The following is a 23,971-nucleotide window of genomic DNA, read 5'->3' as shown; positions in this document are numbered from 1 at the left end:
GCGTGAACCCGGGAGGCGGAGCTTGCAGTGAGCTGAGATCTGGCCACTGCACTCCAGCCTGGGCGACAGAGCGGGACTCCGTCTCAAAAAAAAAAAAAAAAAAAAAAAAGAAAAGTGGGAGAGGCTAACCTGTTAGCTTACAAGTAGGGTAAGATCTAGACGCTTCACAGGGTAAGATCTCCAACCCTTCACAGCGCTTGGTACACCCTTCTTAGAAATAGCTTAGTTTCACATCTCAACATTCTTGGTCATTCCCAATGAATTTACCTAAACAACGTGGATTCTTATGGTGCTGGCTATAATATAGTAACTGTTTTTAAAAGACCACAAATCTAAAAGCCTCCTTGATACACTTCCCCAACAGATTACCTTCTAAAGGGGTAGTAGGCCTAAGATACAGTACTTATAATGGGATAGGAAAAATCCAAAAAGAAAACAAAACATAAACTGAATGCAGTAGAAATTATTTGAGACAGAAGCCAGTTTTATAAAACATAATCATTTATACTCCATGATTAGCAATGGATCCTGTCTGAAGTAAACAAGGACAACTAATACAGTACAAGATGTTTGTGGTTTTGTTTTTTATAACCCACTAAGCTAAGATTTGTATCTCTGTATGGAACTGATTTTCAAATGGACAGAAATGGTCTTTGATCTTTCTGAACCACTTGTCTTCAAATTCTTCTGAGGATGCAGTCACCAAGGCAGTCAGGGCTACGGAGCCAACACACTTCACCTCTGCGTGAACTTCATCTTTTATTTTTTCTGGGATATCTTCTCCCATAACCTGTAACAGGAGGGGGGGAAAAAAAGAAAACTGTTCCAATAAGAGGCAGCAGACATGGAATGCTAGTTATCAACTGTAAAGGCTTTCACTCAAAGGCAGAAAATAGCAGCCAGGGGACATTCCCAACCCATTGAAAAGATGTTTGCTCGGAAGCAGTTATCCGTCTACCGCCATACCACCCTGAACGTGCCCGATCTCATCTGATCTCAGAAGTAGTTATCCAAGGACAAGTAAAATATCCCATATTTCTACTCTCATTCTCCCCAAGTGAAAGAATCACTTCGGTACTGCTGTGGCAGCAGTATTATTTGGTTTACCAGGAGTACTGAGTTACCCTCTTTGTTTCAAAGAGCATATTCTGTTGGTGAGAATGCAACTGTGCCATGTAGCTGGGCCCACCTTTTCCTGACCCAAAAGGACTCTAATCTCTCTATAACCAAAGCAATCTTAGGGATTTAAGGAGCCCGTTACCAATGAAGGTACAATACTGCCCCCTACTGGTCAGAATCAGGCCCAGATGAACACAGGGTCATGTCCCAAGATTCTGGGTTAGTTTCTTTGAGAAGACATCACAAAGTTAGGTTGTAGAAAGCTTGTACCTGAACCCACTAAGTAAGCAGTCTGACCTTGGGTAATGACAATGAACTAAAATTAAGTTCCAAAACATTTCTTTTTTTTTTTTTTTTTGAGACGGAGTCTCGCTCTGCCGCCCAGGCTGGAGTGCAGTGGCCGGATCTCAGCTCACTGCAAGCTCCGCCTCCCGGGTTCACGCCATTCTCCTGCCTCAGCCTCCCGAGTAGCTGGGACTACAGGCGCCCGCCACCTCGCCCGGCTAGTTTTTTGTATTTTTTAGTAGAGACGGGGTTTCACCGTGTTAGCCAGGATGGTCTCGATCTCCTGACCTCGTGATCCGCCCGTCTCGGCCTCCCAAAGTGCTGGGATTACAGGCTTGAGCCACCGCGCCCGGCCTCCAAAACATTTCATACTATCTGGCATGAAAGCTTACGTAGGTAGCCATGGAGCAGGGATGTTGGGGAGGGAATTTAAGTTCCACATAGATTTGCATTAGATAATCTCCAAGGTTCCTGCAAACTCGGATATGGAATGTGTTCATGAAAACTCAAACTATAATGAATTAAGAAGCAAGCTCAAAGAATGGTTTTGAGGACTGGGTTTAAATCTTCAAAGGTTACATATTGTTTGAGGAAATTGCCAATGAGAGCCAAGTTTCACTAGGCAACAGTCAGTATTTACTAAAGCCTGGTATGTCACCAGTTCTAAGATACCTTTTTGTTTTTGTATTTTAACATCTCTAAAATCAAGATGTAGCTGAGCCAGGTGTGGTGGTTCACACCTGTACCCCAACACTTTGGAAGGCCGAGGGCAGGATGGTCGCTAAAGGCCAGGAGTTAGAGAGGGCGGCCAGGGCAACAGAGCAAGATCCCTGTCCCTACAAAAAAAAAAATTATTATTACCATTTTTTGTGAGTCAGAGTCTCGCTCTGTCGCTCCAGGCTGGAGTACATGCCACTGTACTTCAGCCTGGGAGATAGAGTGAGACCCCACCTCCAAAACAAAAAAAAAAAATGTATTTGATAACCACTAGAGTGAGGCTTTATGTGATACTGTAAATGGCATCTTCTTTTTCTTTCTTTTTTTTTTTTGAGACAGTCTCTCTCTGTCGCCCAGGCTGGAGTGCAGTGGCGCGATCTTGGCTCACTGCAACCTCTGCCTCCTGGGTTCAAGCTGTTCTGCCTCAGCCTCCCGAGTAGCTGGGATTACAGGCATGCGCCACCAGGCCTGGTTAATTTTTGTATTTTTAGTAGAGACGGGATTTCACCGTGTTAGCCAAGATGGTCTTGATCTCCTGACCTCATGATCCACCGGCTTCGGCCTCCCAAAGTGTTGGGATTACAGGTGTGAGCCACCGCGCCCGGCTGACATCTTATTTTTCTTTTAGTGACACATCAAATGATATGTCTTACAACTGATGATTTTCTAGATTCAATGAAATGTAGTATTTTAAAATCTGGGATAAAACACCAAAAATGCCTTTCTTAAAAATAAAAAAAGATAAATGAATAACAGTAAGCCCAAACACACTATTTCCCAAAGAGGGATGGGCAGGTACAATATTTACAGGTGTCCAAAAATCTGCCAAAACAGTCAGCCACATAAACATTTTAAACTTACATATGCCAAAAAAGAATCATAAACTTCAGAAAATATAGTAACATATAGAAAGATACTTAAGTGTAATATAGAGAGAACTCTTAAAATTGCTACGAAAAACAGAAAGAATAATGAAGCAAAAGCAAGACTAGGCATTTGACATGATACAAATGGTCGATAAACATATGAAAGAATTGTTCAACTTAATAGTAAATAAATAAACATTAATGCTAAAAATATTACATTTTTACCTACCAAGCTACCAATTTTTAAAGTAATATTAAATTAAATTATGCAAAATAGATGATTTAAGAGGCCAAAATGATTGATTTCACATGGGCCAATCTAATAGTCAGGATCAGCGTAGAAAAAACAGTGCTTTCACATATTGCTGGAGGATACATAAACTGAACTAACCTTTCTAAATGAGAATTTGGAAAGGTGCTTTTTGGAAATGACAATTTGGAAATGTGCTTTACGTCTTTAAAATACTCATATATTTAAATCCAGTGATTCTATTTCTAATAATCTGTTCCAAAAGGTACAAATGCACACATTAATTTTCTTGCAAGGATTTATTAAACTAGGTACTGAGTATTTGTTAAATGTTCAACACAGGGAACTAAGTAAATTATAGTTTGTCCAAAAACTGACTACTATCCAGTCATTAAAAATTGTGTACTCAAATATAATATTTAGGATATAGGGTCATACCCACGTCACAATGTTAGGTAAATATCACAAAATAGAAAATAAAATGTAGTTTGGCAGTTCCTAAAAAAGTTAAAGATAATATATGACCCAGTAATTACCTTCCTAGGTATATACCCAAAATAATTAAAAACAGAGACTTAGCTGGGTGCAGTGGCTCACGCCTGTAATCCCAGCACTTTGGGAGGCCGAGGCAGGCAGACCACTTGAGATCAGGAGTTCGAGACCAGCCTGGCCAATATGGTGAAAGCCTGTCTCTACTAAAAATATAAAAGTTAGCTGGGCATGGTGGCACACACCTGTAGCCCCAGCTACTTGGAAGGTTGAGATAGGAGAATTGCTTGAACCTGGGAAGCAGAGGCTGCAGTGAGCCGAGATAGTGCCACTGCACTCCTGCCTGGGTGACAGAGCAAGACTCCGTCTCAAACAAAACAAACAAACAAAAAACAGAGACTCAAACATACTTATATGCTAATGTTCACAGCAGCATTATTCACAATATCCAAAAGGTAGAAACAACTCAAGTATCCATCAACAGATGAGTGGATAAATAAAATGAGATATGTACATACATATGAATATTATTTAGCCATAAGAAGGTATGAAGTTTTGATAAATGCTATAATATGGATAAACCTTGAAAACATTATGCTAAGTGAAATAAAGCAGATACAAAAGGACACATATGGTATGATTCCACTTATTTGAAATATCTAGAATAAATTCATAGAGCAAAATAGTAGATTAGAGGTTCTAGCAGGTAGAGAGAGAAGGGAATAGGGAGTTATTGCTTAATGGGTAGAGTTTGTTTGGGGTGATGAAAATTTTTGGAAATAGTGGTCAAAGTGGCACAACACTGTATATGTACTTCATTCCATTGAATTGTACATTCAAAAATGATTAAGATGGCAAATTTAAGTTACGTATTTTATCAGAGTAAAAAAGAGGGAGAAGAGCAGTTGTTATAGAATAAAAAACACACATGAGACAAAAGCACCACATACAATATTTAGACCTTGTTTGGATCCTAATTCAAATACAAGAATTATAAACAGGAAAAAAAAAAAAAGCATATGATCAAAGAATATTTAAGGATATGGGGTTATGTTATCACAAGTCAACTAAAATTAAAAGCACAAAATAAAGGCCGCATGGTGGCTCACACCTGTAATTCTAGCACTTAGGGAGGCCAAGGTGGGATGATCATTTGAGGCCAGGAGTTTGGGACCAGACTGGGCAACATAGTGAGACCCTGCCTCTACAAAAAATTTTAAAACTAGCTGGACATGGTGGTGGGTGCCTGTAATCCTATGAACTTGGGAGGCTGAGGTGATAGGACCACTTGAGCCCAGGAATTTCAGGCTGCAGTGAGCTAAGATTATGCACTGCAGCCCAGCCTGAGTGACAGAATGAGACCTTATCTTTAAAAAAAATAAAAACAAGCACAAAACAAAATGTACATTATAATCCTAATTACAATCCTAACGAGGGCCCAGACATTTTCTATCTTTTTAAAAAGCTCCACTGGTATATCACATGCATTGTCCACATAGGAAACTACTCTTCCACCCAACCAACAGATTTATCGAGCATGGTGAAGAATACAAAGATGCTCAAAACATACTATTACTTATAAGGAACCTAACACCTAGATGAAAACATAAGACACATTCTCATGTCTTTTTAGGGCCCAAAGAGCTATCTATTCAAGTAATCACTATCTGAGCTCAGAGGAAGGAGAAATTACAACAGAACAGACTATTCCAGAAAAGCTTCCTGGAGGATGTAGAACTTGGGGGAAGTAAAAGACTGACCACAAGTGTTTTTCTTGTGTTTTGTTTTTTGAGGCGGAGTCTCCTTCTGTTGCCCAGGCTGTAGTGCAGTGGCACAATCTCAGTTCACTGCAACCTCCACCTCCCGGGTTCAAGCGATTCTTCCACCTCAGCCTCCTGAGTAGCTGGGATTACAGGTGCCTGCCACCACGCCTGGCTAGTTTTTTGTATTTTTAGTAGAGATGGGGTTTCACCATGTTGACCAAGTGATCCACCCACCTTGGCCTCCCAAAGTGATGGGATTACAGGGAGTGTTTTGATGAGTAGTTCCATTTTAGACATTTTGCACTTGAAGTGACAGAAGAGTAATCAATAATTATCCCAAGTTAACCACCTATAGGCAATTAATCTGACGTGAGACACATGTCCCAGAGATGAGACTGGAGATAAAGACTGGAGAGTAATCAACCCAGAGGTGACAATGGAACCTAGGGATGTGGTGATGATTTCTGTGAGAGAAAAGTAGAAAACAGAGAGGCCAAGGGAATCCTTAGTATGCCATTACTTAAGCTACAGAAGAAACCAGCTGAGTCCCAAGAGGCAGAGGAACGTTAAGAAACACAGGAGAAAAACAGACTAGCATAGCCTCTCAGAAGTAAAAGGAAGAGATGTGGCATGGTGGCCCAGGCCTGTAATCCCAGCACTTTGGGAGGCTGAGGTGGGTAGACTGCTTGAGGCCAGGAGTTCAAGACGGACTGGCCAACATGGTGAACCCTGTCTCTACTAAAAATACAAAAATTAGCAGGGCATGGTGGTGCACACCTGTGACCCCAGCTACTTGGGAGGCTGAGACATGAGAATCACTTGAACCCAAGAGGTACAGGTTGCAGTGAGCTGAGATCGTGCCACTGCATTCCAGCCTGGGTGACAGAGCAAGACTCTGACTCAAAAAAAAAAAAGCCAAGGAAGGTTTAAATGTTAGTTTAAAAAAACTGACCTTTGAATTTCTATGCAACCATCAAAGTAGTAACAGGGTGGAGCAGAGATAAAATGGACTTACAGCTGGCAAACACAAGCTCCAGACCTGCTCTGCCACTGAAAATCTGACCAGAAGGAAAGTCACAAGCTCTCTGAGCCTCAATTCTAGCTCTACTCATCTTCACAAGCTGTTATGATGAATGGAGGAAAAAAAATAGAACTGCTGCACAAATGTAAGCATTCATTCATTCGTTTATTCAGCACTGAAACAATTATTGGGCATTGATGATGTTCAGACAGGCAGGTGCTAACAAGCGCTAACAAGTGCATGAAACACAGCCCCTGCCGTCCCACACGCTGCAGGGGAATGCCGATCAAGAGGCCGCCTTGGTGATTGCTGAGTGATCAAAAGGCACACAAAGGAGGGAGACAAGTCCTTCAGTAGATGAGATTTCACCCTGCTTTTTAAAAAATGCTATCAGAACCAGGGAAAATATCTATGATGCCTCGTTTCACATAAACCCGAGGGATACACTCACCTCAGCTATCAACAGCAAAGTGTCTTCTTTGAAGCTGAACCCTTTCATTTTATCTTCAATTTCCTGCTGAGTCCTTAAGTTCCTCTCCAAAGCAAACGATGTTTGCTGAGGTTGGGTAAACTGAAGCAGAAGCCTGAAAAACCGAAAAGTCCCAATGCGTGGCGAAAAGTCCCAGCGCTTCCAGATAAAGGAAAGCCGTGAGGAAACATTCAGAGAGCCCAGGTATTGAGTTGGCTGCGAGCCCCACCAGGTTAAAAAGCAGGTACCCACCCTCACTAGAACTATCATTTCAATCCCTAAAGCTTCCGACTCGGAATCAATTGCCCAACTTTACATTGGAGATTCATCTTTTCTAAAAGATAAAGACTAAAACTGCTCAAAGAAATCTTTAGAGGGCAACACGTGAAAAGAGCTTCCGGCCTCAAAAGAGCCTCCTGTGGAAGTCAAGGGATTGAAAGGATGAGTAATTTGGAGTGAAAGGAACAAGCCTCCCAATCAGACTCCTCTCACACAGGCCCTCCAGATTTGCTCCTTTGAAGTCAGTGTTCTGTGACCCTTCCATCTCGCTGACCCCACAGCAACTTGACCGCAAGGACTAATTAGATTCGCTAGCACACTTCAATTACCCCAAGCAGGGCCAAATCTTTGATGACCCTCTGACAACCACTCTGCGATACCTTACCACTGACTTCCCCGTCATGATCATAGCTGGTCTCCTCTCTCATTTAACTTCCTCCTGTCTTCCTCATTTGGTTCCTTCTGTTTTTTTTAAATAAATAATATGCAGAGCTTCCCCATTTTCTCACTGGTACCTACTGCAATGCCCAGAAGCACTCGGCTCTCCATACTGCGGAACGTGCCCGACACTATGCTAGGCATTGAGAGATACTGATGAGCAAAACACATTTGAGGCCTCATGGAATGGAAGGAGGGAGACAGCACATAAGCATTTCAGGTAGTGACAAGTGCTAGGCAAAAAACCCAAGACAGGGTGGACACAGTGTCCTCTTCAGATGCGGCAGTGTAGGCAGGAAGGCTTTCCTGAGATACTAGGCAAGCTACGAGCTACCTGACGAGGAACCAGTGGGAGAACATCTGGGGGCGAGGGCTTGGCCAGGGAGAAGGGGGCTCTGACACAGGAAAAAACTTGACATGCTTGAAAATCATTAAGATCACTGTGGCTGGAACACAGTCAGAGAGAAAAATGTGTAGGAAATGAGGTGGGGAAAAAAAGGCAGGGCCAATTCAAATCAGACCTTGCAGGCCGTGGCAAGAAACGTGGAACTGATGTAAGTGCAATGGGAAGCCACCGGGGCGTTTCAGAAAGGAGCCTGACCTGACTCACAGGTGAAATGATGATCTGTCTGCTTCAGTCTGACCCGCTGACATCACCTACCCGGCCTCGGGAAGCGTTCACCTTTGTGATCCCTTTGATGTAACTTGCTTTCCGCCCTCTGGATATCCTCCAGGCACCTGAGTCTCGGTACTTCAAGCCTAAAATCATTGCCTTCCACCCCAGTTCAGCTCTGCTCATCTTCCCAGGTGTCCTATCTCAGCGAAAGGCACCACCATCCACCTGTGCATCCACGAGAGACTGCAGAGACTCTTCCATTCTCCCACCCTCATCCTTCCCACACACTCCGCTGGTCACCACGTCCTGTCTATCATGCAGTGATATCCATTTCTTTTTTTTATTACCACTGCACCAGCCTAGGTCAGGCCCTCATCATCTTCCACTAATTAGTCCACAACCTCTAGTCCTTAGCTCCTCCTTCTAATCCAGCATCACAGTCACCAGAGCTCTCTAAATCACAGGTTTTGGCCAGGCGCGGTGGCTCACACATGTAATCCCAGCACTTTGGGAAGCCGAGGCAGGTGGATCACCTGAGGTCAGGAGTTCAAGACCAGCCTGGCCAACACAGTGAAACCCCGTCTCTACTAAAAATACAAAAATTAGCCAGGTGTAGTGGTACACAGCTGTAATTCCAGCTACTCAGGAGGCTGAGGCAGGAGAGCTGCTTGAACCTGGAGACAGAGGTTGCAGTGAGCTGAGATCGCGCCACTGCACTCCAGCCTGGGCAATAAGAGCAAAACTCCATCTCAAAAAAATAATAATAAAATAAAATTTGCCAAATAGATACCACTTCTCAGTAAGCCTATTAATACTTCTTGAATCCTCCTGAGTTGAAAAATCTGTACATTCTTTGGTACCATTTGAAACATGAGAGAATCTGCTTCTTCTCTCATCATTTATAGAACTGGTCAAGTGTATTATCCCCACCCTTCCCTCAAACTCTTATACTTTAAGGATGAAAAGTACTTGGTATCCCTAGGCACAAACCATGGGAATTCTCTAGAGAATGAATTAAGCATCATCTACTCCCATTATCAGCAATGCAAACACAAGAGCTGATTTTCTTCTTTAGATTTCTGTGGAACATATAAACAGAAAATTCCTTCTTTAAAATATCTCCTCTCCCTTTTTCAGTGTTTTATACATTTTTATTTTCCTAATTTTTAATGTTTTCTAATCTTAACATTCCATCTTGGGCAATGACACAGGTTATATTGCTTTTTGTTTCTGAGACAGAGTCTCACTCTGTTGCCCAGGCTGGAGTGCTGTGGTGTGATCTCAGCTCACTGCAGCCTTGGCCTCCCAGGCTCAAGCAATCTTTCCATCTCAGCCTCCCGAGTAACTGGGACTACAGGCATGCACCACCATGCCTGGTTACTTTTTTTTTTTTTTTTTTTTGAGACAGAGTCTTGCCCTTTCGCCAGGTTGGAATGCAGTGGTGCAATCTCAGTTCACTGCAACCTCCGCCTCGCGGGTTCAGCGATTCCCCTGCCTCAGCCTCCTGAGTAGCTGGGATTACAGGCACGCGCCACCACATCCAGCTAATTTTTTGTATTTTAGTAGAGACAGGGTTTCACCATGTTGGCCAGGCTGGTCTCAATCTCCTGACCTTGTGATCTGCCCACCTCGCCCTCCCAAAGTGCTGGGATTACAGTCGTGAGCCACTGCGCCTAGCCCGCATAGTTAACTTTTAAAAAAAATTTTTTTGTAGAAATGGGATTTCACCATGTTGCTCAGGCTGGTCTCAAATTCCTGAGCTCAAATGATCCACCTGCCTCAGCCTCCCAAAATGCTGGGATTACAGGCATGTGCTACCACACCCAGCCACCATAGGTTTTATTCTTAAACAAATGTAGTTTTGTTTCCAAGTATTACATATTAGAATGACAAACGTTCAACACAACCATAGGAAAAATTCAAAAATATATACCAAACGTTTAGCCTAGAACTTTTTGAAGCTTAAAATTAGAAAATAGGCCGGGCACGGTGGCTCAAGCCTGTAATCCCAGCACTTTGGGAGGCCGAGACGGGCGGATCACGAGGTCAGGAGATCGAGACCATCCTGGCTAACACCGTGAAACCCCGTCTCTACTAAAAATACAAAAAAAAAACTAGCCGGGCGAGGTGGCGGGCGCCTGTAGTCCCAGCTACTCTGGAGGCTGAGGCAGGAGAATGGCGTAAACCCGGGAGGCGGAGCTTGCAGTGAGCTGAGATCCGGCCACTGCACTCCAGCCCGGGCTACAGAGCAAGACTCCGTCTCAAAAAAAAAAAAAAAAAAAAAAAAATTAGAAAATAAAGCCTTTACTCTGAGCTCATTGCCAAGTGTTGCTTAAGCGACTCTCAGCTTACCTGGTTCGTATAAAAGAGGCACATGCTTTCAGCTGAGTCTCTGTCAACACTGTTTCTCTCTTTTCTGCCATACAGTTTTGGATATTTGTAATAGCTTTCTCATTTTTCTGGCTATTACTGCTATTTGCTTCCACAGGAAATAAAGAGCTCTCAGGCAAGGTTTCAGGAAAACTCAAAAGACAGTCTTTTCCTGCGTGTGGAAAGGAGGATTTGATAGTTTTGTCACTTGAGGTGAAACTCTGCTGTTTCTGAGATGACGCAAGTGCTGCTGAAAGAGCTGGCCCCAGACTCAGGTAAGCCTCGGCCAATCTGCCCCAGTTCCAAGGATTAAAAGGATGCAAAGAAATCAGTTTCTGCAGACAGAAAATTGTTTTCTCCAAGTTCTGCAGACTTGAAAAAATAGCAAGCTGGAGGTAGAGTACCGTGGTTAAATGGTCTGTGTTGGTTGCTTTATTTTCCTAAGGAGAAAAAAAAAGGTTAAAAAGTTTAAACTTCAAAGCATTTTCCATATAAAATGAGAATGCCTAAAAACCCAAGTTGTATATGTTATAAATCAGAAGTATCTTTCAGTAGCTATACGAGTGACCTAAATATATTTCAATACACTTCATGTTTGAAACCATAAACCTAGAGAGATACATGCTATCTAGAGAAATAGTCGCCAGCCATTCTCAAACATCCTAATGTCATAATAACTTAACAATTCATATGATGGTGGCCTGCCAGAAGTTCGGCATCAAAAACATAAATATCCATTTATGTCCAATTTTTATTATAATCTTTACTGTCTTCAGCCAGATATCTGAAAGACCCAGCCACTTTTCTTAGATCCTGGCCTAATGATTCCACTGTAATATTCAAGGCTTTCTAAAAATTCAAATGGTAATTTCCTTGAGGATTTGAACAAACTCCACTTCCAAATTTTATTTGGCTTAGACATTTTAAACAGGACAGCCCTGAAGCTCTCCATGCTTCATGACGCATTCTAATTGAATCCAAATGCCTTCCCTGGTAACCATTACCAAGGTCAATTATTTTTGGCCAAAAGGGGTTGCTTAGTTTCCTTCTGATCAGAAAATCCTTTTCAAATCTCCTTAACCAGAGCCACCATCTCTTGCCTAACCTGCCATATGGCAAATGTCCTCTGGGTTAGTAAAGACAGGTCTGCTTTTTGTAAGTTAAAGTTTGCAGAGAGCAGATGGCAGACTCAAATTACCTTCAAGTTGATGTGAGGTCTAAGGAAAGCCTGGCCTGCAAGCATCCAGATCAGGCTCCCTCATAGAACCACACTGAGCATGAAACAGGAGCAAAACTACCTGGTATACGGCCCCGGAAACTATACACCAGCAAGTGAAGGCCTGTGGGCAGCTCTAAATATTCCCACACTGAGTGAAGAGATAGGAGATAAAGCTCCATACAACTGACGTGGTGACACTGTACCTTCCCAAAGACAGAACACATCTCGTTTTATTGTTACTACTGTTTAGCATCTGTCCTTCCCAACAGACCATTTAGCTCCATAAGAGCTTTTGTTCAATGCAAATTCCTAGTATAGAGCACAGTTCCTCGGCCATCACAGATGTTAAATCACGTTTGAGTAATGACTTTTCTAAAGTCAAATCATGTCTTTTATTTATAAGGAAAACATGTATAGACTACATCTGTAACAAATGCTACCCTTCTTCTGTAATCAGTCTATAGGGCTTTATATTGTTCAGAAACATTTTTTTTTTTTTTTTTTGAGACAGAGTTCCGCTCTCATCGCCCAGGCTGCAGTGCAATGGTGCGATCTCGGCTCACTGCAACCTCTTCCTCCCAGGTTCAAGCAATCCTCCTGCCTCAGTCTCTGGAGTAGCTGGGATGATGGGCAGCTGCCACCACACCGGCTAATTTTTGCATAAAGTAGAGATGGAGTTTTGCCATGTTGGCCAGGCTGGTCTCGAACTCCCGACCTCAAGTGATCCATCCACCTCGGTCTCCGAAAGTGCTGGGGTTATAGGCACGAACCACTGTGCCCGGCCTCAAAAACATTTTGATATTGAGAAAGCAAGCGTATGTTAAGGTGGAGGCTGTTACTCACAAACTATGACTCTGATGACAGGGTTTTGTTTCTCTGAGATGAAGTCTTGTTCTTTCGCCCAGGCTGGAGTGCAGTGGCGTGATCTTGACTCACTGCAACCTCCACCTCCCAGGTTCAAGCAGTCCTCCCACCTCAGCCTCCCAAGTAGCTGGGACTACAGGCGCCCACCAACAGGCCCAGCAAGTTTTTTAAAATTGTCATTAGGGATGGGGTTTTACCACGTTGGCCAGGCTGGTCTCAACCTCTGGACCTCTGCCCACCTCAGCCTCCCAAAGTGCTGGGAATATAGGCGTAAGCCACCGTGCCCTGTCAATGGTATGGTTTTGAGAGCTGGATTAGTAAACTCCTTTCTTAAAATTAAATTATATTTAGGCTGGGCACGGTGGCTCACGCCTGTAATCCCAGCACTTTGGGAGGCTGAGGCGGGCGGATCACGAGGTCAGGAGATCGAGACCATCCTGGCTAACATGGTGAAACCCCATCTCTACTAAAAATACAAAAAATTAGCCAGGTGTGGTGGCGGGCACCTGTAGTCCCAGCTACTTGGGAGGCTGAGGCAGGAGAATGGCGTGAACCCAGGAGGCGGAGCCTGCAGTGAGCTGAGATCACACCACTGCATTCCAGCCTTGGCGACAGAGCGAGACTCCATCTCAAAAAAATAATAATAACAATAATAATATATATATACACACATACACACACACATATACATACATATACATACATACATATATTTAAATGAGTTTGAGTGATTTTTCCAGAATACTGCAACTCCTGTAACAATAACATGATGATGACAGTTAACATTTACTGAGTGCTTACCCAGTGGCAGGCACTATTCTAAGTGTTTTCCTCATTTAATCCTCCTGACAATTCTTTAAAGTAGATTCAGTAATTTTCCTTATGTTATAGATAAGGCAACTGGTCACAGAGAGGTTAGATAACTTGCCTGGCATAATATGGCTGGTAAGCAGGAGAGCTATAGTCAGTTATACTAAAAGTCAAGGAATAAAAGGTACTTAAGAAGAGGTGATATGGCCGGGCAAGGTGGCTCACGCCTGTAATCCTAGCACTTTGGGAAGTTGAGGTGGGCAGATCATTTGAGGTCAGGAGTTTGAGAACAGCCTGGCCAACATAGTGAAACTCCGCCTCTATTAAAAATACAAAAAAGGCCGGGCACAGTGGCTCATGCCTATAATCCTAGTACTTTGGGAGGCTGAGGCGGGTGGACTGCCTGAGTTCAGGACTTCGAGACCAGCCTGGGCAATATGGTGAAACCCCGTCTCTACTAAAATAAAAAAAAATTAGGCAGGCATGGTAGTGGGCACCTGTAATCCCAGCTACTTGGGAGGCTGAGACAGGAGAATCGCTTGAACCCAGGAGGCAGAGGTTGCAGTGAGCCGAGATCACGTCATTGCACTCTGGCCTGGCTGACAATGGGAGACTCCATCTAAAAAAACAACCAGAAAAAATTACCTGGGCATTGTGACACGTGCCTGTAATCCCAGCTACTTGGGAGCCTGAGACAGGAGAACTGCTTGAACCTAGGAGGCGGAGGCTGCAGTGAGCCAAGATCGCACCACTGCACTCCAGCCTGGGCAACAGAGCAAGACTCCATCTCAGAAAGGAAAAAAAGAGCTGATATATATACGTGCGCTGGTAAACCCACCAGACACTACATGAGCACTGCATGTACACGATGTATTGTTTGTCTTCTTAGCATCGAACCCAGAACCAGGAAAACAGGACTGAAATGTTTGTTGAGTGCTGAGTGGATAAATGAAAAGGAGTCATTTACTACCAGAAAGCCATTTTCTTACCACAGTTACCACGTAAGCATACCAACCACTATAAGAAAATGTTCTAATTATTTAAGAAATAAGTCCTATTATAAATCTTATCCAAAAATCATGAAAAGAGGTGAATGAATTTCAGCAGAAATTGTGAACAGAAAATGTTTGTATCTTGATGGGCACCTTGGGACTGTCTATTTTGTTCAATGTTACATACTGTGACAGGTCCCCTACAGAATGTGAAAAGACAGTAACTACTGTCACAAAAAACAGATATGGGTCAGAGCTAATAACAAAAGGCAAGGGTCCTCACGTAGAGAAGAAATTTAAAAAAAAAAAAAAACAAAACACAGCTTACCAGGAAATGAGAATGCCATGCAGACAGGCAGGGTCCACTGAGATTGTTATGCCCAGACCGTTTGTTCCCCAAAGAAGACCACCAGAGACCAGTGTCCCGGCAGTCGGGGTCAGAGTCAGCTGCTGCCTGGATCGCGAATGCGCTCCGGCAGCTCAGATAGCATTTTAAATCAGAAGAGAGCCAGGGGACGTCTCCCACCGGTCTCCGCTGGCCGTCCTATAGCGCATCCGCCAGGACTGTGCCAGCTCCAGTTTCAGACCTCGCGAGTCACAGATTCAGATTTAGAACAGACACACAGACACAGACAGACAAACGGAGACGAGCCAGCTCACCTATCAGTAGATCGATCCTAGCAGATCCGTTGACCAGGGGTCTGGTGGGCTTGGGGAATCCCGGACGAGCCCCCAGATGTTATGCCCAGACCGTTTGTTCCCCAAAGAAGACCACCAGAGACCAGTGTCAAAGCCAAGCGGCAAGGATCTTTACTACAAGTTCGAACTTGGTCCCTCCATTCCACAGTATACAAGAGGGCAAGAGGGCCCCGAACAATGCGAACGTTTGCTTTTTATAGCCCGAAAGTTGCAGGGGAACAAAGAAATTCTTTTGGCTCCCGCGCTTTCAGTAACCTTGAATGGCTGTCTCCTTATCGGAGATTTTCCAGGTGGTGTTTGTACTGGGCTCAGGGAGTTTGAGAGATATATGGCGGTATGTGGTGGGATGGGAGGATGGGATGTGTTTGTATTAGGCTCAGGGAGTTTTGAGCCCGGGGCTGAGGAATGTGCCCAGCTCCTTTTCAAGATCATGTGCAAAGCCCACAGAAAGGGGCGAACCCCATGAGCCCACTTTCCACCCGACAGTCCTGCCAACTAGATTGCTGGGACACCTGATGCACAGTTCTGAAAGTCCAGGATTCTCTGACTGGTGTTTCTCCTGCCTAGTAACCATCCCCAGCACCAAAAACCTGGCATCGGCTGATTGGCAACAGATCCTTCTCTGAGCCACCAAAACAGACTCCCTAAGCTAGAAGGAACCAGAGATGACTCAACCCCTGCCACGAATCCAGCTGCCACTACCTTCAACGATCAAGGCAAAGAGGAGGAAGCACAACAGTGACGTGCGAGAAAGCGGAGAGAGGAGGACAGTAATGAAGGCTAGAGAGAGGCACCAGAAAGGCCAAGAGCACTGTTAATTTGCAGACTGGGGAGACTAGAAATGAACACAATTAAATCCCATCAAGTTAACTGCTCATGCAAACGCTTCCTGTTCAAGTGATGTATCTTTCAGCTTAAGCATTAACCCCCAATTAGTAGAGAACAGAAAAGAAACAACAAAACACAGCTGTTTCCCTTGTTCTTAGAACAATTACTGCCAAAGTTTCCTTGCAAGAGGCGGAGGTCCTATGCTGTGAAGCCCTAAGCAAGCAAAGGTTAGGGATTTCTCTTAGTTAATGAGACGGCAGATGTCAGCTCAATTGTGTGCATATGTTAGGTTGATCGCTGGGCGGTACATCCACAGAGCTCAAAATCAGTGCCATAGTGTCTCCTTAATTCCCTCCGAGGAAGAAAACTAGTCCATTTAGACTAATTCCCATATAAAATTTACACAAAAATCAATACAAATAATGCCTTAACCTAGAAACAAAAGCAATAGAATCTAGAATTGGAAAGCACGGCCTTTCTTTATCCCTTAAAAAAAAAATTCCGCTTCAGAATGTGTGGAAAAAGGCAATAAAACTTTTTTTAAAGAAAAAAAAATGCCGATTGCAGTGGCTCACACCTATAATCCCAGCACTTTGGGAGGCCGAGGCGGGCGGATCACAAGGTCAGGAGTTCGAGACCAGCCTAACATGGTGAAACCCCTTCTCTACTAAAAATACAAAAATTAGCTAGGCGTGGTGGCGGGTGCCTGTAATCACAGCTACTCAGGAGGCTGAGGCAGGAGAATTGCCTTAATCAGGAGGCGGAGGTTGTGGTGAGCCAAGATCGCGCCACTGCACTCCAGCCTGGGCAACAGAGTGAGGCTCTGCCTCAAAAAAATCAATAAAAAAGAAAGAAAGAAAATTCGCTCTTTTTCTTCAGTGAGGCTGCCAAGCTCCAGACGCAGAGATGCAGACCTTTGTGAAGACCCTCACAGGCAAGACCTTTGAGATCGAGCCCAGTGACACCACTGAGAATGTCAACGCCAAAATTCAAGACAAGGAGGGCATCCCACCTGACCAGCAGCATCTGATACTTGCGGGCAAACAGCTGGAGGATGGCTGCACTCTCTCAGACTACAACATCCAGAAAGAGTCCACTCTGCACATGGTGCTGCGCCTGCAAGGTGGCATTACTGAGCCTTCCCTCCACCAGTTCGCCCAGAAATACAACCGCAACAACATGATCTGCCGCAAGTGCTGTGCCCGCCTGCACCCCGCTGTGCTGTCAACTGCCACAAGAAGGGCGGCCAAACCAACAACCTGTGCCCCAAGAAGAAGGCCAAAGAAGGCTCTTCTTTCCCCCAAACAGCAGCCTCCTGCCCAGGCCCCATGGCCCTGGGGCCTCAATAAAGTGTCCCTTTTGTTGATTGGGGAAAAGAAAAAAGAAAAAAAAATTCTGCAAATTTCACTTAAAAATAAAAAGGACTATTAAGTGTGGCTTAGTATGAGTATTTAGTCATTTTTGTGGGGGGGACCTTTTTTGTGCTTAGAAAAATATATGTTCATTGTAGAAATTTTGGAGAACAAAGTCTAAAAACAATCTAATGAAGAAAACAGATCACTCATAGTCCTTCCACACTGAATGTTACTCCTAACAAGAGAAAAACCTCTGCAAAGGAGATTTTCAGGCAATAAAGAATTTTGAGAATGACACAAGAAAAGTATTACAAGAAAATGATTATGCCTAGGTTCTAAGTTGGTCATCATAATAAAATTCTCTGACAATTTTGACAATTCTCTGACACCCCTGACAATTTTCTTCTGCTTATCCAAACCCATAGATTTTGCTACTAGCAAGAAGTTTGTTTTGTTTTCAAAAAATACACCATTCGACCACCCTTATAGAAATATGTGTGAAAATCAGCAATAAAATCACTCACCAAGTTTGCAGCAATCTCCAGTGCTTCCATATGCCTACCCAGGTGAGCCAGACACCGAGCCTGACTTTCCTGGACATCCCTTTTCATGGCAAAATTGGTTGGTGACAATTTTTCAGAGATACTGGAATACTCCTGCAGTGCTTTCTGGAAATTATTTGTTAAATAAAGGAATGAAAGGAGGAAAACACAACAGAAAAAAGGATTCAGAATAGGGGTGATTTTTTTCGTAGGTGGAAAGTAATGTTATAACTGACCAATGAATTAAATGAATATTTAAATGAATTAAAGAAGATTTCAGCATTCTAGTGATATGGTTTGGCTGTGTCCCCACCCAAATCTCATCTTAAATTGCAGCTCCCATAACCCCCGCAGCATGTCATGGGAGGGACCTGGTGGGAGGTAACTGAATCATGGGGTGGGTTTTTCCCATGCTCTTCTCATGGTAGTTAGTAAGTCTCAAGATACCTGATGGTTTTATGAAAGGCAGTTCCCCTGCACATGCTCTCTTTGCCTGCTGCCATGTAAGACATGACTTTGCTCCTCCTTCACCTTCTGCCATGATTGTGAGGCCTCCTCAGCCATGTGGAACTGTGAGTGCATTAAACCTCTTTTTTTTTTTTTTTTTTTTTAAATAAATTATCTACTCTTGGGTATTTCTTCACAGTAGAATGAAAATGGACTAATACATCTAGTCAATCCTATTTTCCTAAAAGGTAGAGAAGGAATGGCTAGAGAAAATAATCACTACTACTATGGAAAGAATCATGACATAGTAGAAAGAATATTCTGAGACCAAATATACCAGGCTTTGAATTCTGGTTTTGCCACTAACTTACTTTATAACCTCTTCATGAGCAAAATAAAAACAGGATTCTCATGAAGATGAAATGAGATACATGTGTAACGCAATCTAACATCTAGTTGTTAGTTCTTCCTTTTTCCTACACATCTTGGGGTGATTTGCTCCTGTGGCACAGTGAAATATCTGTGCTAGAGGGTCCTAAGTAATGAGGAGATACAAAACCTTGGGGAATAAACCTACAAGGACCCCAAATAGATCCTTTTGTTGGAGTTACAGGAAACAAACAAATCATACAGAGCCAAGCAGAAAAGGACAGAAACTTAGGCACCTCAGATTACAAACACACATCACAAAAGGTTAAATTCATCTTCATAAACACCACACTAACTTGGCACACTGTTATTTGCATATGCCATAATCGATAAAACAAGAGCCCACGTCAAGTACCGCCATCTTCTTTTTTTTTTTTTTTTTTTTTTTTGAGACGGAGTCTTGCTCTGTCGCCCAGGCTGGGGTGCAGTGGCCAGATCTCAGCTCACTGCAAGCTCCGCCTCCCGGGTTTACACCATTCTCCTGCCTCAGCCTCCCGAGTAGCTGGGACTACAGGCGCCCGCCACCTCGCCCGGCTAGTTTTTTGTACTTTTTAGTAGAGACGGGGTTTCACCGTGTTAGCCAGGATGGTCTCGATCTCCTGACCTCGTGATCCGCCCGTCTCGGCCTCCCAAAGTGCTGGGATTACAGGCGTGAGCCACCGCGCCCGGCCAGCACTGCCATCTTCTGTATGTGGAATTCTACCTGATACTCTTGTCGTCTGTAGGCCAGGTCTCCTTTGAATTTCTTGAGAGTCAGCACTTCAACATCATCACTGCTTTCTGTTTCTTCATAAAACCACTTGAAATCATGAAAACAGTCTATTAGAGAGTGAAGCTATGCTTTTCCACCTCATATCAGAAGCAATTTCCCATAATATAATTGATTAAACCTCAAAGACTTCTTTAAGACGAGACTCAGGAGAAACACACTGACAAAGAACGAACATTTTAATTAGGGCTCCATTTTTATTAAAATGATCACAAGCTGCTCAGGTGCAGTGGCTTACACCTGCAATCCTAGCACTTTGGGAGGCCCAGGTGGGTAGGCTGCTTGATGCCAGGAGTCTGACACCAGTCTGGGCAACATAGCGAGAGAAAGACCCTATGTCTACAAAATATTTAAAAATTAGCTGGGCAGGCCAGGCACAGTGGCTCACACCTATAATCCTAGCGCTTTTGGAGGACAAGGCTGGTGGATAGCTTAAGCCCAGGAGTTCAAGACCAGCATGGACATGGCAAAACCCTGTCTCTACTGCAAATACAAAAATTAGCTAGGCGTGGTGGCATGCACTTGTAATCCCAGCTACTTGGGAGGCTGAGGCAGGAGAATTGCTTGAACCCAGGAAGTGGAGGTTGCGGTGAGCAGAGATCATCCCACTGCACCCCAGCTTGGGCGACAGAGCAAGACTGTCTCAAAAAAAAAAAAAAAAAAAAATTAGCTGGGCATGGTGGCATGCACCTGTAGTCCCAGCTGCTCAGGAAGCTGAGGTGGGAGGATTGCTTGAGCCCAGGAGTCTAAGACCAGCCTGGGCAACAGAGGGAGACCTCATTTCTACAAAAAAAAAAAAAAAAAAAAAAAAGAAGGAGCTGGATGTGGGATGTGGTTACTTGGGAGGCTGAGGTGGGAGAACTGCTTGGGAGTCTGGGACTCGGAGACTATGGTAAGCTGTGTTCAGGTCACAGCACTCCAGCCAGGGCAACAGAGTGAGACCCTGTCTCAACTAAAAATATATTTAATAAGTAAAAAAAAAAATTATCACAGGTAATAAGCGCAACAATAATATGATACCTCTCTAGAAAAGCAGCACACAACTGTATGATTTTATCTACAGCATTTTCAATACATAGGGCTGTGGTGCCTGGGAACCTACATTTATCTAGCATAGTTCACACTAGTTCTTTACTTTATTTATGTATTTATTTTTTTGAGAGAGTCTCACCCTGTTGTCCAGGCTGGAGTGCAGTGGTACGATCTCAGCTCAACTTCTACTTCCTGGGTTCAAGCAATTCTCATGCCTGGGCCTCCCAAGTAGCTGGTATTACAGGTGCGTGCCACCACACCCAGTTAATTTTTGTATTTTTTTTTTTTTTTGTAGAGATAGGGTTTCACCATGTTGGCCAGGTTGGTTTCGAACTCGTGAGCACAAGTGATCCTCCTGCCTCAGCCCACCTTGGCCTTCCAAAGTGTGTGAGCCACCGCATCCAGGCCACATTGGTTCTTTAAAATGAGACATGCTCTCTTGTAGAGAAATTTTAGTGTGACTGGAATAGGGATTGACAATTCTTTACTCAAAGGACATAGGAAAGAAGAATTATAGATATGGTGCAATTATGAAAATGTCATAATGGCAAAAAACTAGAATTTCAGCAAAGGAGACAGAAATTAAGGCTAGACGGAGGCTCCAATGCAACGAAATACCAAAAACCTGTAGGAGAGAAGTCTGAGGAAATGCCCATCTGGGATACTTTATTTGCTTTTCTTTTTTTTTTTTTTTTTGAGACGGAGTCTCGCTCTGTCACCCAGGTTGGAGTGCAGTGGCCCCATCTCAGCTCACTGCAAGCTCCGCCTCCCGGGTTTACACCATTCTCCTGCCTCAGCCTCCCTAGTAGCTGGGACTACAGGCACCCGCCACCTCGCCCGGCTAGTTTTTTGTATTTTTTAGTAGAGACGGGGTTTCACCGTGTTAGCCAGGATGGTCTCGGGCTCCCAAAGTGCTGGGATTACAGGCTTGAGCCACCGCGCCCGGCCTTTATTTGCTTTTCTACTGATTTAAATCCTATGGATAAAAAGGAAAGTGAGACTGAGATTGTTTGACTATTGAATAAATAATATACGGAAAGGCAGTGGCTTACACCTATAATCCCAGCACTCTGGGAGGCCAAGGTGGGCAGATCACTTGAGGTTAGGAGTTCAAGACCAGCCTGGCTAACAACAGTAGAGAAACCCTGTCTCTACTAAAAATACAAAATTAGGCCAGCATGGTGGCATACGTCTGTAATCCCAGCTAGTTCCGAGGCTGAGGCAGGAGAATCGCTTGAACCCGGGAGGCGGAGGCTGCGGTGAGCCGAGATCGCGCCATTGCACTCCAGCCTGGGCGACAAACTCCACCTCAAAAAAAAAAAAAAGAAAAAAAAAAGAAAAAAATCACTTGACTTTAGAATTTGTGTTAAATTCTATGCACCTGTACAACACATCAGACCTGACAAAAGTATTTTCATATACATCGTCTCATTTCACTCTCACAATAACTCTGTGAGGCAGCATGTATTATTTTTCTGAAGGGACAAATAAGGAGCTGACACCTTCAAGGCAAGTGGTAAAGCCAATATTGGAATTCAAGAGTCCTATCTCATAACCAGTTTTTTTTTTTTTTTTTTTGTATTTTTTAGTAGAGACGGGGTTTCACCGTGTTAGCCAGGATGGTCTCGATCTCCTGACCTCGTGATCCGCCCGTCTCGGCCTCCCAAAGTGCTGGGATTACAGGCTTGAGCCACCGCGCCCGGCCTCATAACCAGTTTTTTAATGTTCTGCCACGTGGTTTCCAAGCCCATTCCCTGTTTTGAGTCCAAGTGATCCAGGGCTGAGGGTAACTTTGAAAGATCGTTATGTGATAAGGAGAAAATGTAACCGAAATAACCAAAAACATAATTCGGTAATTATCGAGGGCCTGGCATCTTGTCAGTACAATTGTGAGGAACGAATGAGACAATATATGCGAAGGAACCCACCACTGTGCCCGGAACACTTCCGTATTTTCCATACACATTAGTTTTGACTGATGAGCTATTTACACTCATGAAAGAATAGGAAGTAATACTGTACTAATTCAAAAATATTCGCGGAGTCCCTATTATGAATAAAAACTGTTAGGCACTGCCAAGGGCATCAAGAACCCATGCTGGTGCGATCATTTAGCACTCCGGGTCTCAGGACTGCATGAGAATACTGACAAGTGCTTTAAGTAGAAGCTAAATAGAGGGAAGGGAGCCAAAGACAAAAATATATGGCTGGAAGACGAAATCGGAAAAGACTTTCTGGAGGAGGTGACATTTAAGATGTGCCTTGAAAAACGAATATAACAGCGCGGGGTTGGTACGGGGAGGGGGAGCTCGCTGAAGAGGGAGGGGCGAGTGGGTTTGCCGGACGTCACCGTTTTGGGGGGCCTGACCGCCCGGCTGTAGGAGTAGTGAAGGCAAATGGGAGGTACCGGAGATTTCAGGGCAGGGGCGTGAGTCCAGCCGGCAACAGCCAGGCAGGCCAAATGCCAGTTGGGAGTCAAGCTGCTGACAACGCGGGGATTCTCGCCCATGGACCCGGAATGGGGCCTGGGAAGTCCGCTTCCCAGTGTAGGGTGAGGGACGGCGGGGGAGGCGGTGGGCGCTGGAGCTGGCCAGGGTTTGCGTTCGCGCGGGCGGACGGGCCGGGGACCCCCGGAGGGCGAGGCCTGGGGTGCGGGATGAGTCAAAGAGGCCCCAGCTTCTCACCTGCGGCTCGCAGAGCTTGGCGCAGTACGACGCGGGCGGTCCTGACCGCCGCTTCGGCCTCTCCTCGAACACAGAGTCCTCGAACTCGCCGCCGAACAACCAGCACCCGGTATCCATCGCGCCCCCGCGGCCGGGGCAACGAGGAGGCGGGGCCCGCCGGAAAAGGCGGGGCTTCCACGGCCCAGAGCGCGGTAGGCTGGGACTTGTAGTCTTTGAGGGCGACGCGGGGATGTGGCCGCTGCTGGCTGGGAGTAGTGGTTGAGCTGAGATGATTATCTGACCCACTAACTGACCCAACCCCAGGACGGAGGTTTTGACTTCATGTCAGGAGATGGACAGAACGATCCTTACCGGCACGCCTCAAAAAGCACGCTGGCCCCAGAGTAGCTGTTTAAAACTCGCAGGTACCTTTTTAAAAATTAAAATAAAAGGCCGGGCGCGGTGGCTCACGCCTGTAATCCCAGCACTTTGGGAGGCCAAGGTGGGCGGATCACCTGAGGTCGGGAGTTCGAGACCAGCCTGATCAACATGGAGTAACCCAGTCTCTACTGAAAATACAAAAAGTAGCCGGGCATGGTGGCGCATGCCTGTAATCCCAGCCACTTGGGAGGCTGAGGCA

At 44.6% G+C, this 23,971-nt stretch overlaps 1 protein-coding gene and 1 pseudogene across 7 annotated transcripts; one reads left to right on the top strand and one right to left on the bottom strand.

The window, feature by feature from the left end:
• Positions 1 to 480: 480 nt before the first annotated feature.
• On the bottom strand, positions 481 to 23,765 carry C8H8orf76 (chromosome 8 C8orf76 homolog). Of its 7 annotated transcripts, none has more exons than XM_071067856.1 (6): positions 23,353 to 23,763; positions 19,571 to 19,666; positions 17,974 to 18,117; positions 10,665 to 11,122; positions 6,962 to 7,094; positions 481 to 790 (listed from the first exon to the last, which is right to left on the bottom strand). In XM_071067856.1, exons 1-6 carry the CDS (start codon positions 23,467 to 23,469, stop codon positions 596 to 598), a joined length of 1,143 nt encoding a protein of 380 aa, XP_070923957.1. In that variant the 5' UTR covers positions 23,470 to 23,763; the 3' UTR covers positions 481 to 595. The 7 variants fall into 7 exon arrangements, with proteins under 7 accessions (XP_070923957.1, XP_070923962.1, XP_070923964.1 ...); XM_071067863.1 differs by lacking the exon at positions 481 to 790 and adding an exon at positions 2,429 to 2,787 and having other exon boundaries at positions 23,353 to 23,764; XM_071067859.1 differs by lacking the exon at positions 481 to 790 and adding an exon at positions 2,799 to 6,883 and having other exon boundaries at positions 23,353 to 23,765.
• LOC105479429 (ubiquitin-ribosomal protein eL40 fusion protein-like) lies at positions 16,968 to 17,443 on the top strand (annotated as a pseudogene).
• Positions 23,766 to 23,971: the final 206 nt, after the last annotated feature.

This window comes from Macaca nemestrina, chromosome 8, assembly GCF_043159975.1.
Source record: "Macaca nemestrina isolate mMacNem1 chromosome 8, mMacNem.hap1, whole genome shotgun sequence".
In the NCBI taxonomy this organism is placed as follows: Eukaryota; Metazoa; Chordata; class Mammalia; order Primates; family Cercopithecidae; genus Macaca; species Macaca nemestrina.
This window is presented reverse-complemented; position numbering and strand designations above follow the sequence as displayed.

Excerpts from the sequence above, each read along its gene's own strand:
- C8H8orf76 (XM_071067856.1), bottom strand. The coding sequence starts at position 23,469 with ATGGATACCGGGTGCTGGTTGTTCGGCGGCGAGTTCGAGGACTCTGTG. Across the intron at positions 7,095-10,664 it reads GCCTCTTTTATACGAACCAG|GCTTCTGCTTCAGTTTACCC; the intron begins GTAAGCTGAGAG and ends TCGGTTTTTCAG. Across the intron at positions 791-6,961 it reads CTTTGCTGTTGATAGCTGAG|GTTATGGGAGAAGATATCCC; the intron begins GTGAGTGTATCC and ends CTCCTGTTACAG.